Here is a 15,222-nt window from a genome sequence, read left to right on the forward strand (position 1 = left end):
ATGGGGCTTCATTTTTGTTTTGCCTTTTTGGTATCTCACAGGAACTCCAGGATGGCATCGGGCAGCGGCAAACTGTTGTCAGAGTATTGAATGCAAATGGGGAAGAAATAATTCAGCAGTCCTCAAAAACAGATGCCAGTATTCTACAAGAAAAATTGGGAAGCCTGAATCTGCGGTGGCAGGAGGTCTGCAAACAGCTGGCCGAAAGAAAAAAGAGGTAGGGCGACAGATAAAATAGGAATTCTAAAGTTTTAGTGGAGCTGTTTAAGCTGCCCTTAAAAAGAAAAAAAAAAAGATTTTGTGAAAGATTATAACCAGGGTGAAAGGCACTAATGTTAAGGAGCCCATCAACAACAGTGAATAGCAATAGTGAACTTGTTCTTTCTTTTTCTAGAATAATAAAATACGTAGCCGTTGCTAGTTAAATAAGCAGTGCTTTTTGACCGTTTTAAATTTTGAAGTTTGTTTTAAAAATCACACATGATTGTTTAAATATGAATGTCTTCAGTCTATTCTAGCTTAAACAAGCTGCGTCTCAATTATTTTTTAAAGAAGATGAGAAAGGGAAGTTATAAATGACCATTTTGTAGGAAAGACTGCTCTTTGGCTAGATTTTTTTAACAGCTACAAATGTGACTTATGATGCTGAAAAACATGATAGTCATATTTACCTTTTAGTTCCACTACATTTCTTAGTACATTCCGGAAAAGGGACTTGGGCTGAAAACGTTCAAATCTAGAGAGGGAAACAAAACCTGAGAAAGGTTAGTGTTGAATTCAATCATCATTTAACTTTCCCTTGGAATGTATCAAAAGCACAGAAAGCCAAGTGTGTGCTGCTGCATTTGGAAAACATAGATATTTTTATAAACAGGACTTTGTATTATGCTTCCAGTTGTTGCGAATGTTTCCTGTTTCATAAGGGAGGACTTGGTCGTTATTTACCAAATGAGACTATTGTTATGAACAATGAAAACTCAGTTCTACTGCCAAGCTCTTGCTTCCTACCTATCATCTACATAATAGGTGGATTTTAATATTCAGAAAGCTAGAACAATTCACTGATGAGCATCTTTGGTGAGGATGTGTTAGAAAGATTTTGGAATTATGTTCATTGTCATTGCCCACCTCCTCTGGCCGCCTTTGCTCATGTTGCATTATTCAGAAAGTAGGTACAATTCATATTGCTGTACAAAACGAATGCATTAGTTTATCTACACACATGTGCGCACACACATACACAAATCTTGCTAAAGTTAAAAAATAATAGCTTCATCTAAAAACATTTTTATTTTAAATCTTGGTTTAGAAAATATTGTTTTATATATATATAAAACAAAATATATATTGTTTTATATATTATATATATAATCATAAAATAAAGATCCAAATTTTGTAGTTAAATTGCTTCCTTGGGAAAGTCATACACTTTTTTTTTCCCAAAATTGAAATCCTTCTATTAAATACACAACTATCCCATTATTTAAATAACTGATATATTTACACTATGGGCAGGTTTAAACCTGTATAACATCATTTCTGCCCCAGACCCAATCTAGTCCAAAATAAGATGTTAAGAAATGGGGAGGTTAGCGGAGCGGCTAGGCCCGTAAGCCATGGCCGCTGAGCCTGCGCATCCGGAGCCTGGGCTCCGCAACGGGAGAGGCCACAGCAGTGAGAGGCCTGCGTATAGCAAAAAAAAAAAAAAAAAAGGAAAAGGGGAGGTTAAGGAAAATTGAATAGCATGTATAAGAATATGTTGAATTCATAAAGTGGATTAAATTGATTGGAGGATTATTTTTTCATTATTGTATGCAAGGTATTGTTTCTCATTTTGAAATACCTTACTCATATAATGTTTGAGTAAAGCTTGTTAATATTTTCTATAACTTCTTACCTGGATTTTAAAATTCTTGTTATTGGTATTGACTTCTAAATGCAAATTATAACTTATAAATGAAGATAGGGCAATATACCTGTTTCACCAAATAAGCTGTAAAATTTTAGATCTTTCTAAGCTTATAAGAAATTGGTGTATGCTGACTCTTGTGAAATATTACACAAACTGTAGGTTAATTACAGCTAGGGATTTGGCTGTAATTGGTTAGAAAAAATTTCTCACATTTAAACATTCTGACCTACATTAACTATTGCACTTTAGTTCCTTAAAAAGTCAAGATCAGCTTCCTTGAGTTTTTTTTTAACTCAGCTTTTAAAGTTGTCTACTTCATGATACATTTAAAAAATAAATGTTAGCATATTTAAATTTCCACTGAGATCAGTTTTGTGGCATACTCAGGATTTTTGTATCATTTAAATTTTATGAAATGTAAAAAAGTAATAAAATATAAGTGCCATTTCTATACAAACACACTCACAGCTATTTCCAAGCACCCAGTAGCACATAAAGTAAAAATAAGTAAAATAATATTTTATAAAGAATATGTTAACCTAACAATTGTGGGAGGGCTGTACATGAGACTATTATTAATCAGTGTCATGCTTTCAATGCACCCCAAGCAGAAGTTAGAAGGAGATAGAAGTTATTTATTGCACAGGTGAAAAATAAGATGACTGTTCAAGGTGACAACAGTATTCTTAGTTTGCAGTGGGATTTAAATGCCGCTGTTGGAAATCGATAATATTTCTTAGTCCATGTACACAAGTGAAAAAAATGTATAATTTAAGCAATTAAAGTCTACAAAAATTATTTGTAGCTTTATAGCTACATAATTTTAAACATTTCTCTTTGAAAATGTAAGCTATCCGAAATGTGAGAAGAAAATTCTCAGAAAATTTCAAATAACAGTGGACATCCATTAAGGTTAGTCTGTGTTGGAAGTAAATGAAGTATAAAATAGTCAATTAGCTGTGCAATTTAATATAGAAAATTTACCGTTGCCTCAATTATGAAGCAGAGGAACTGGATAACATCTATAGGTTTAAGCATCATACTAATGAGTTTAATGATGGCTTAGCCACCGAAAAGGTCTTTGTAAACGAAGAAGATGCAAATGAAAACCTGTTGACCATAAAGGGAAGTCATAGGTTAAAACAAAGCAAGCCTGTATATGAAGACTCTTAAGCCTCGGTCCACTGATAGAATTCAAAGGGTGCCATGAGCTTGAATGGGGGGAAATACCTCTTTGTTTTCACTAACCTCTTAACTGAAGTTGAGCATCCCCTTGCATTTTGAATACAGGCAACAAACCAGAGCAATGCTAGCAGTATCTGTGAAATCACAGATGTTTTCCTATCTCATTAGAGTTGTTACATATATCTCAAAATATGGTTCATGCTTATCACTGCTTCAAAACTACAGTAGTTCTTAGATCTACCACAGTATCTTATTAATGTGTTAATAATAAACAAGCAAGCATTACTTTATCACAAATTTGTGTTTCTAATAGTTTTGAAACTATTTCAATACAATTGGCTTCCTTTGGAGTCCTATGTATTTTATATTCTGGATTTAAAAACATTATTCTGAGAAGTCTCAGGCTTCACCAGATTGCTGAAGGGGTCCATAACATTAAAACAGCAACAACAACACTATTTCTAGTCAGCTGTTCGTTTAATCTGCCCAGACCTCATTCTCATATATTGGGTTGACCAGAAAGTTCGTTTGGAAAAAACCCGAACGAACTTTTTGGTCAACCCAATACCATGGTTTTACTCCTTTTTGATGGTGTAGTCACCATCCTCAAACATTCATTTATTTTATCCTGGAGTTTTCCAGGAGATGTACCAGTCAAGGGAATGTAGGTGGGCAGGCCTTCAAGCAATGGGTTGCTGACAACATAAGAAACTGTATTTTACTTAGAATAATATCAGTTTATGAAAGATTGAATGAAAGAGGAAAGCAGCATAATGGGAGGTGCAGTCCCTAAATTGAGGAATCTCTGAATCATTGCCCATAGCAATAAAAAATGACCTTAAGAGATTCTCTCTTTTCTGTTGACGAATGTGATATTACTTTCTCCATTTCACAGATAAGACAAAAATTGTACTAACATATATTGAGGAATAACAACTTTAAATTTTACTGGATTGAAAATATTGCTTGAAATTTTTCTTTTCCAACATTTTTTAGTGAAAAATTTCAAGAATATAGAAAGGTTTAAAAAAAGTAGCATAATGAATACCCATATACCCTCCTCTCCTCCTACATTTCTAGATTCAACAATTAACATTTCACCATATATGCTTTTTCTTTCTCTTTCTCTCTACCTCCCCAGTATCTGCCTTTATGTAATATAGGAAATAATATACACATACAAATTTTTGTTGTTTTAACAATTGCAAATTGTTAATTATAAAGACTCTTATACTTTTTTTTTTTTAAAGAAGATGTTGGGGGTAGGAGTTTATTAATTTATTTATTTTTGCTGTGTTGGGTCTTCGTTTCTGTGCGAGGGCTTTCTCTAGTTGTGGCAAGCGGGGGCCACTCTTCATCGCAGTGCGTGAGCCTCTCACTATCGCGGCCTCTCTTATTGTGGAGCGCAGGCTCCAGACGCACAGGCTCAGTAGTTGTGGCTCACGGGCCTAGTTGCTCCGTGGCATGTGGGATCCTCCCAGACCAGGGCTCGAACCCGTGTCCCCTGCATTAGCAGGCAGATTCTCAACCACTGCGCCACCAGGGAAGCCCAACACTCTTATACTTAACCACTAAATATTTCAGCATGCATCGCCTTAGAATAATGACATGCCGTATATAACCATGAGTGTTTATCATGCTCAAGAAAATTGAAAATAACACCATATTTTTAATGTCCTGTACATGAATCTTTTCAAATTAGAGTTTTCTCCAGATATATGCCCAGGAGTAGGATTGCTAGATCATATGGTAACTCTTTTTAGTTTTTTTAAGGAACCTCCATACTGTTCTCCATAGTGACTGCACCAATTTACATTGCCACCAACAGTGTAGGAGGGTTCCTTTTTCTCCACACCTTCTTCAGCATTTATTATTTATAGAGTTTTTGATGATGGCCATTCTGATTGGTGTGAGGTGATACTTTGTTGTAGTTTTGATTTGCATTTCTCTAATAATTAGCAATGTTGAGCACCTTTTCATGTGCCTCTTGGCCATCTGTATGTCTTCTTTGGAGAAATGTCTGTTTAGGTCTTCTGCCCATTTTTGGATTGGGTTGTTTGTTTTTTTATATTAAGTCTTATGAGTTGTTTGTATATTTTGGAGGTTAATCCCTTGTCAGTAGCATCATTTGCAAATATTTTCTCCAAGTCCATAGGTTGTCTTTTCATCTCATTTATGGTTTCCTTTGTTGTGCAAAAGCTTTTAATTAGGTCCTATTAGTTTATTTTTGTTTCTCTAGGAGGCAGATCCAAAAACATATCACTGCAATTTATGTCAAAGAGTGTTCTGCCTATGTTTTCCTCCAGGAGTTTTATAGTATCCAGTCATACATTTAGGTCTTTAATCCATTTTGAGTTTATTTTTGCATATGATGTTAGAGAATATTCTAATTTCATTCTTTTACATGTAGCTGTCCAGTTTTCCCTGAACCACTTATTGAAGCGACTGTCTTTTCTCCATTGTTTACTCTTGCCTCCTTTGTCGTAGATTAATTGACCGTAAGTGTGTGGATTAATTTCTGGGCTTTATATCCTTTTCCTTTGGACTATATGTCTGTTTTTGTGCCAGCACCATACCATTTTGATGACTGTAGCTTTGTAGTGTAGTCTGAAGTCAGGGAGCCTGATTCCTCCAGCTCCATTCTTCTTTCTCAAGATTGTTTTGGCTATTCATGGTTGTTTGTGTTTCCACACAAATTTAAGGTTTTTTTTCTTCCAGTTCTGTGAAAAATGCCATTAGTAATTCAGTAGGGATTGCATTGAATCTGTAGATTGCCTTGGGTAGTATGGTCATTTTAACAATACTGATTCTTCCTATCGCAGAACACAGTATATCTTTCCTTCTGTTTGTGTGGTCTTCAATTTCTTTCATCAGTGTCTTATAGTTTTTGGAGTACAGCTCATTTGCCTCCTTAAATAAGTTTATTCCCAGGTATTTCATTATTTTTGATTCAATGATAAATGAGATTGTTTGCTTAAGTTCTCTTTCTGATATTTCATTATTAGTATATAGAAATGAAATAGATTTATGTTTATCAATAGATTTATGTTTATCAATTTTGTATCCAGCAAATTGACTGAATTTACTGATGAGCTCTAATAGTTTCTGGTAGCATCTTTAGGATTTTCTATATATGGTATCATGTCATCTGCAAACAATGACAGTTTTACTTCTTTTCCAATTTCGATTCCATTTACCTTCTATTTTCTGTATTTCTTTTAAACTGGAAGTTGGGTCTAGATGAAACTTGAAAAGATACAAGTCAAATGTTTTTCGCAAGAATACTTCACATAGGATGCTATATAATTTTTATCACATCAGGAGATGCATAATATGAGGTATTCTCACTCTAAATGCTGCCAAGTTTGATCACTTGCTTAAGGTGGCAACCATTAGATATTGAATTGTAAAGTAATATATTTTTATTTGAAATTAGTAAGTCATCTGATGGCTTTAATACCCATTGATGATCCTTCCCTGGCCCAGTTGTTACACTGGGGACTCAAAATTATGATTTTCCTAGTTCTGACATGAATCCTACAAGCTGATTTCTTCTATTAAAAAGAAGAAAACACTTCCTTTTTTTCTCTCTTTGATCTCAATATGGACTTATGGATTCTGATTTAGTCAATATGTTGTAATGAATTAGTTATCGTTCTTGCTGATCCTCACCTCTACCAAATTTCACCAGTGGGAGCCCGTTCAAGCTTTCTGCTTAAATGTCCCAGGTTCACCTTGTATTTTCCCTGCCCCAGGTATGGAATCTACCATTCTCTAAGGGCCTCTGATTTCCTTCATTGGAGAATGTTATATAGAAGCCAAGACCCGGGCAGCAACACCTTCTCAAAGGAATACTGACACCTTTCTGGCAAGCAGTACTAGGGGAAAAAATGTTTTCATGTTACTTTTGCAAGGATGCAAACATCTCTATCAATCAGAATACATCAAAATCCAAAGTAAGGCTAAGCATATTAAAAAGTTCTTATTGTGCTAGACTTCATGTAAAAGCAGTAACTTCTTATTCATTTCAGTGCCTCTACTGCTGAATTTTTGAACCAAAGTTTACCTGTATATAATCTGTGCTAGTTTACCAAGCAAATTAATGGTGTAAATAAGCTAATGGGAGGCATTTCTGAATGTACTTAAGGGAAGAAATTGTTTTTTAAAGACCTTAGCTCACTGTTTGCATGCAAATAGATGCTGTTAATTAGAAATGAGCCTTATCTAACTCATTAAAGTAGGCCTAGTAGGACCTCTTCTTGAAAATCTCCATTAGCAATTCATATTACTCTATGCACCCTTTGTAAGACAACTGTTTTCTCTTAAGTCTTCTTTAATTTTGACTTCTCGCTAATTCAGATGTCCCTAACAAAATAGTCTTCAGATAGCACTGTTTTCTACAAAATGAAAACCAAAATTTTACTATAATTCACAAGTCTCTCTGTGGTATAGGCCATATTTTAAATGTAGCCAACATATGCATGTAAACCAGTGCTAAAAGCCTTTTCACACATTCAGCCTTGGCCCCCCAGGATCCCTCCAGCCCTGACTCTAGTCCACTTGCTTTATACCTGAACTTCCCTGGTTTCTTATCACCAGTTTTAACCCTGATTCTTCATCCAGCCCGGAGTTTGCAGACTGAGTGCCTATAAGCTGAATCTAGCTTGGAAAGCACGTGGTCTTTTTACAAAGGCACTGTTATGAAATAATTGTCAACATTTAAAAATTGAGAGTCTTCATATTTAAAAAAAAATAGGATTTCTATCTCATTTTGAAACCTTAGATCTGGCTACTAGGCACTCATTCCAACATTCTCTCGAGGCATGATCAGTTGCAACTAAGTAACAGATGTTTCTTGCTGCTCAAAGTGTGGTCTCTGGACCAGAGCACAGACATCACCCAGGAGTTGCTAAGAAATGCAGAATCTAATAAATCATAGTCAGCATTTTAACAAGATTCCCAGGTGATTCATGTGCATCTTAAAGTTTGAGCAGCACTGGTTTGGGCAAGCAAGCCTTCTCTTCAGTTTGCCACAATTGTTCCACCTCAGTCATTTATAGTAATTGCTTTCCCATAGACATTTGACTTAATAATACATTATATAGACCCTTATATACCGATGATGATGATGATGGTGGTGGTGACAGCACTTAATATTGCCAGGAGCGGTTCCAGGTGCTTTACATCGCTCATGTAATCCTCGTAACAACTCTATTCTTATTTCCATGTCTACGGAAGGGCAATTGGAGCACAGAATGCTGAAGGTCTTTGCCCCAGATCACATAATTAGCAAGTATTTGAACCAGGATCTAAGCCCAAATAGTCCTAAGTCTCGCGTTGTTATTCTAGATCCGATTTTACATTACTTAGCTTGGACCTTTAGTATTTTCTAAGATATACTTCTGTCGACTAAAAAAATATATATATATACAACCTAAAAGTTGTGAATTAATGTTTTATTCGGCGGACATACTGAGGCCTTCAAGCCTGGGAGGCAGCATCTCAAGTAACTCTGAGAAAACTGCTCCGAGGAGGTGAGGCGAGAGGGGAGCTAGGATATACAGGAGTTTTGCAACAAAGGGCAGGTAGTCTGAACGTCAAAAGATTATCGTTAATTAAAGAAAACCAGATATCTCAGGTTGAGGAATTTAGCACTTTTCTTCCTATGGGAAGATGCAAGAGTCTGGGCTCACTGAAATCATTCATTTGATATGCACCCCAGCTATCTCAGGCCCTATCCTGTCTTTTCACATCCTGAGTTCCCTCAGGACTCACTGGTGGAGGGCTGCAATCTCTGATGACCGTGACATCCTTTGTTTACTGATATGGCAAGCAATATTTTATTTCTCACTTACAGTTTCTGCCCACCAGCCTCTCACTTACCAAGCCCATTCCCTTACCTGGCCATACTCAGTAGCAAGTGAATAGGACATGAAATCTGTTCTGACCTATCTTTGCAAGCCTGTTACCCTCCATTTTCACCATTTCACCTGGTGTCTCAAGCATAAAATGACCTGAAGTGTTCTGTCATTCAGCTTTTGCAAAAGCCATTTACTTTTGTGTTAAATTGCCTTTCCCCTTAATTTTTGTTCAAAATCCTACCCATGCTCCAGAAGCCAACTGAAGTGCTATTTCCTCAATGAATGTTACCTGCTCTTCTCAAGCAGAAGTACTTTGCTCTCAAGTTCTTCTTGCTCCTTTTCATAACACTCACATTTTACATATCTATTATATATCATATGTACATATATTTTATTTCCCCAGCAAGATTGAAAGCTTCATGAGGGCAAGGCAACATCTTACTCTCCTCTCTATAACCCACAATACTTAGCAGAAAGTCTAGTACATTGTGGATGACCAAAAATTATTTTCTCAATTTAAATAGTAAAAATTTCTATCCACATTCAAATTAAACTAGGCATTTAAATCTTTACACTTGACATTGTTACATAAGTTAAAAATAGATCTACAGAGCCAGAACCATTTTTTAAATGTTTGTATAATATCACATTTCCATGGATACATTTTTAGTTCTGAAAATTGGACTTGATCAGCTTTAATCTTAAAACTGGAAGAAGTTGGGTTAATAACTCATAGTTTAGGTGTTCTCCAGAGTTTAATACTCTTAAGAGAAAATGACTTCAATTCCCATAGTTACTTACACCAAAAAGAAGGTCTTTGATTCAAACACTTTGTACATTTGTTTGTGTCAGTCTTACTGGATCACAACTAGTAAATTCTAGTGATCTAAGTAGGAATTAGACTTGAAATTAGGTATTTTACCCTCATCCAACCTGTAACCAGAAGATATTTTAGATGCAATCCATATCGCCAAAGATCTATTTTTAGATTGATCAGAGAGGATCATACAGATATTATTATCCACAGGTGTCTATGGAAAAGCTCATCTATTCCCATCTGTTCTCTGATGACTCTTGAAAAGCTTTCAAGGGCATTCATAATTCTTCATCAAAAGACTATGAAAAATTAGCTTCATAGCTAATCCTTTTAGGTCCTATTTTCTTCTTTGAAACTTGGCAAATTCTAGTGAAACTGACTAGCTGGATCCAAACATGCTGTCACATTGGCTGGTACAGACAATATCACTCTCTATAGATACACAAGTGAATGCATACTCTGTATGGTCTTCTATCAACTTTTATGGGGCTGGGGAGGTGGGAGTTGAAGTAGGGAGGATGATCTCTGGCATGGGCCTTGTAGGTTGGAAGGAGTCAAATGAAGAATGAATGGACACACCAGAGAGGAAACGTGATAGGAGCAAAATCAATGAAACAGAGTGGATACGTTGAAGGACTACATGCAGTTCAGTACAGATATGCTCTCTTAAATCTCCATTTACTTTACTCATCTACCTATTCTAAGCTCTTCATTCTATATATAAAACCAACAGCCCAATTCCTATTCCAAACTGAGTGCTGGATATTAGTAACTTATAGATGTTTTTAAAAGTTTTTCAAGTGGACTTGCTGAAACCATGCACCTTGCCTCCCACCATTTGAGAGTATGATTTCTAAGAGTCAACCGTGTGCTGTTCCCAACCCATTTATGCGAGTTATTCTCATTTTTAGAATTTTCTTATTCAATTAAATATTACATAAACTAATAAAATTCGAATGCAGAGAGAAAGAAAATTGTGGTTTCTATTAAAACTAAGTTGAATGCTTTGGAAGACTGATTAGCAAATAATGCTGTTCAGTTAGATGTGGATGAAGCAGCTATTTAAAATTGGGGGTAGAGGGTAGAAACCACAAAAATCTGGAAGGATTTTGCATTTAGATTTTTTTCCAGTGTCTCTAAATCTTTCTCTAAAGAAATCAAAACTAAAAGTCATAGATTATGCAGTCTAAGAGTGTTTTATACAAGAAAGAATATGCTGAATTTCAGTCAGTTCCCCCATACCAAATGAGTAGTGAGTTAATGATCATTTATATGTTCTAGGTGAAAATAAAATGTTGAAATATGCATAAACATCTTTATATAATCCGTCCAGCTTAACAATATTGTTCCAAAACCTGCCTATCCAGTCATCCCAATCAAGTTTAATAAGAGGATTTCTCTTATTTGTCTAAAGGACAGAGTGTGGTGTGGTGCTAAATAGAGCGGTCAAGATGGACCAGGTCATAAAAGATTTTGTATCTCAAAAAACTTCTTTCTGGGGTGGCATAGAAGAACATGGGGAGGTTTTTCAATGGATGAGATTTGGAACCATATAGGCCCCTCTGATAGTTGAGCTCAGGGTGAAATGAAGAGGGTGAGACTGACAGCTGGGTGACTCAAGTTAAGTAGTTTTGTAGTATTTCAGATTAAGGACAATGAGTGTCTGAGCAAAATAAAGCTTATAAAGGTGAGACACATTCAAGATACTCAGTAGATGAAAGTAAAATAACTTGGTAATTGATTAGATGAGAGGGTTGGGAGCTTGAAGGAAGGATTCTAGGAGAACCTCCTTCCCCAGATTTCTGGCTTGGAGAATTGGCCCAATATAGTGCTGTTAGTTATGAGAGGAAATACAAGGGGCCATACGCAGATGGAAAGAAGGCAAATCAAACATAAAGACATCAACTTGGGATATGATAGGTCTGAGGGGCCTGTGGAACAATTAAAACAAGATAGTCAGAAAACATGCATTTGGATGTGCAAGGCTGAAGGCATTGAGCCTTTTTTTTCTCAGTGAAGCCATGGTAGCAATCCCCAGTCAACTAACCGCTTCTCAATGAGATCCCTTTCTCATGTCATTTACTCACTAGCTGGTAAACAAAAGAGAGTTCCCAGAGTACGTATTAACCAATAAACACTGCTGTGGAGAAAGGGTTCAGGTGTTAGGAGGCTACTGTGGCAGATGAATGCTAGTGGTGACTAATTGACTGAAGTAATACCTGTTATCTCTTTGGGGTCACAGACTACCACCCTTAACTCACAAATCAGAAGCGCTGGTAGACAAAATATGGGAGACAGACCAGGAGAACATATTCATCACAACATACAAAAAAATAAGCTCAAAGTTCTCATCCTACTAATCGCAGATCAGAAATGGCCTCTGTGTATGTTTGGGACACCCTGGTGAAAGCGAGGTTGTCTACAGCATATTTAAAGCATGGATACATCATTCAGTGAAATGCAGATGGTCAGTACAGAGGTAGCTAGAGAGCCTCTAACATGAGAAATAAGCACAAAGCAAAGCATGCCCCATAAGACTCCATACTTGGAGTCCTGTAAATGCACTCTCCCTTTAAGGTTATTGGTGTCTAAAATCTGTCTATTGTTGTCTGTCTGACTCAACAGCAGCTCCACCTGGATCCCACCATTTTCTTAAAACAGGCCAAAAGGCATTTTGCATTCTTTCCATTTTCCTTGTTGCTGAGGAAACTTGAAATGACTACCTTCAAAGCCTATCCTATGAGACATATTTCACATTACGAGCAATCATTTCTGATGTGTTTTTTATGTTAGAATTACAAGCCATCGTACCACTAAAAAGAAACACAATATTCACAGGTCAGTAGACCATCTTTGTGCCCAAAGGAAAACCCGGACTAGAGATACAAATGTGTTGATCACTTCATTGATTACTTCCTGGGATTTAATATAATTATAGGATGCCTTAGATATGTGTGCTAGTCTATTCTCATTTTCCCTTTAACAAGTCTCATCTGTTTTAGTAATTCTGAACTGGTGTAGTTTGGCCATTAATATATATCTAAAGTTATCATAATTTGCTTTTTTCCATATAGATTAATTTAAATGAAAATATGTTTTTCTCTTTTTATCCACTGATAAATATGGTTTTTTGGGGTTTTTTTTTTTTAATGTTTATTTATTTATTTATTTCTGTGTTGGGTCTTCATTTCTGTGCGAGGGCTTTCTCTAGTTGTGGCAAGCGGGGGCCACTCTTCATTGTGGTGCGCGGGCCTCTCACTATCGTGGCCTCTCGTTGCGGAGCACAGGCTCCGGACGCGCAGGCTCAGTAGTTGCGGCTCATGGGCCTAGTTGCTCCGTGGCATGTGGGATCTTCCCGGACCAGGGCTCGAACCCGTGTCCCCTGCATTAGCAGGAAGATTCTCAACCACTGCGCCAACAGGGAAGCCCAATAAATATGTTTTTAAAAACCTTTTCTAAAATGGAAAACACCATACATGTGTGAGCTGCTAATCTAATAATTTTTCACTTAGTTATACATTCACTAGTATAATAATATCTCCTTATTTTCAGAAGACCTTATCTCTTAGTTCACAGGAACCTTGCCCAATTAATTATTCTCTCTCCCCTGTATGCACACAAGCATAAGTGTATCTTCATCCTTTCTCTACTGGCTTCCTACCCTTGACCAAGTAAGTATATTTAGCTCCCAGATTAAAAATAAATTACCAACACTCCTTTCTTAATGTGCTCCACTGTACTCGTCAGGGTTTTTAGCTGTGAATAACAGAATCCAGTTCTCTTTAATGTAAGCAGAAATTGACTTTATGAGAAGGATAAAGACCTGCTCCTATTCCCATATAGAAAGCTAGAACATCGGCTCAAAAATGGGCAGAAACCAAGGGAGAGGCTCAGCTCTGGGATCAATAGTCCAAATCATACCCTGTGTCTGTATGCTGCCATGGATCACTTCACCACTACAGATGGGGTGACAAATGCCACTGCTGATGGAAAGAATTCTAAATGGTCCCTTGCAATTTTCTGTCATTAATTTCCAGATTCAAAAACTGAACTTCCTCCTTCAGATTCCACACTGATCTTAGGAAATCCCACCATGTATGCAGGTTATTCAGATTCTAGGCAGCCAAAGTTGTCAAAGGTCTCTTACTTCCCCGTCCTAGTAGTTACTCCCATTTGCATCCTTCTCTTCCTAGTCACTAATATTTAAAATCACATATTCTCTTTTATCTCATCTCTTTTTTTTTTTTTTTTTTTTGCTCTTGGTCCCCACCACTGCTCTGATACAATCTTTGCCAAGGCCATCAATGATCTTCTGTAGTTAAATCCACTGGACATATCTCAGTCCCACTGAGGCCTCAAAATCAATGTATACAACACTTAAATATGTTCTATTCCTCCACAGAAGGTACTCTGAGTGGCATCACTATCTATTCACCTGTCAAGGCTAGAAACTTGGAAGTAACAGAGTTAATATTGACACAATTTTTTGTCAATCCAATGAATGGTCTTTGTCAAGAGTTTTACAAATGTTTCCCTGTGTAATCTTCACAGCAACTCAGTTTTAAAGATCTTTCATGTCCACCCTCTCTCCTGACTGTGAGATGGTAATCAGAGGATGGAAGTATTCCTTTGTCCATTTTGCAAATTATCAAATTGCAGCTCAAAAAGATTGAGATACTGTGCCAAGGATAATCAGAATTATAGAAGGATCAAGGACTAAAAGTCAGTGATGCTGACCCCAAATCTGTGCCTTTTCTATTGTCCTATGATCATATTTACCTATGTGAACAAAACAGCTAATAAGGATAACAGCGACAAGACAAATTAACAATGAGTGTTGGACTTCCCTGGTGGCACTGTGGGTAAGAATGTGCCTGCCAATGCTGGAGACACAGGTTTGATCCCTGGTCTGGGAAGATCCCATGTGCCACGGAGCAACTGGGCCCGTGCGCCACAACTACTGAGCCTGCATTCCAGAGCCTGCGAGCCACAACTGCTGAGCCCGCGTGCTGCAACTACTGAAGTTCACACACATAGAGCCTATGCTCCACAACAAGAGAAGCCACCGCAATGAGAAGCCTGCGCACCACAGCAAGGAGTAGCCCCCACTTGCCGCAACTAGAGAAAAGCCCGTGCACAGCAACTAAGACCCAATGCAGCCAAAAATAAATATTTTTTTAATTAAAAAAAAAAAAACAAGTGTTCCCTCCATCTTTACTAACCATTTAGAAAGGCTCAAGGCTGTCTCTTCTCATATTTGTGCTTCCTCCAATATCTAAGGGTAATACTATCTTTGGTAGTATTAAATGATGTGGAATTTGGATAATAAGTAAAGAAGGCTGAGTAAAGGGCACTTACATAGCTAGAGGGGGAAAGCTGACCTACAAAATTAAGAGAACAAGAGAATACTTGAATATGGGTCTAGTTTGTGGAGAGTTTCAGAAATT

The 15,222-nt window shown here is 36.9% G+C and overlaps 1 protein-coding gene across 1 annotated transcript in view; it reads left to right on the forward strand.

Moving 5' to 3' along the window:
* The window catches only part of DMD (dystrophin), a 1,698,782-nt gene that overhangs the window by 838,536 nt on the left and 845,024 nt on the right, over positions 1-15,222 (forward strand). Inside the window, exon 40 of the mRNA XM_060087208.1 lies at positions 42-217. Coding sequence (XP_059943191.1) covers positions 42-217 — 176 coding nt within the window. The remainder of the gene's footprint in view (positions 1-41; positions 218-15,222) is intronic.

Source organism: Mesoplodon densirostris, chromosome X, assembly GCF_025265405.1.
Source record: "Mesoplodon densirostris isolate mMesDen1 chromosome X, mMesDen1 primary haplotype, whole genome shotgun sequence".
Taxonomy (NCBI): domain Eukaryota; kingdom Metazoa; phylum Chordata; class Mammalia; order Artiodactyla; family Ziphiidae; genus Mesoplodon; species Mesoplodon densirostris.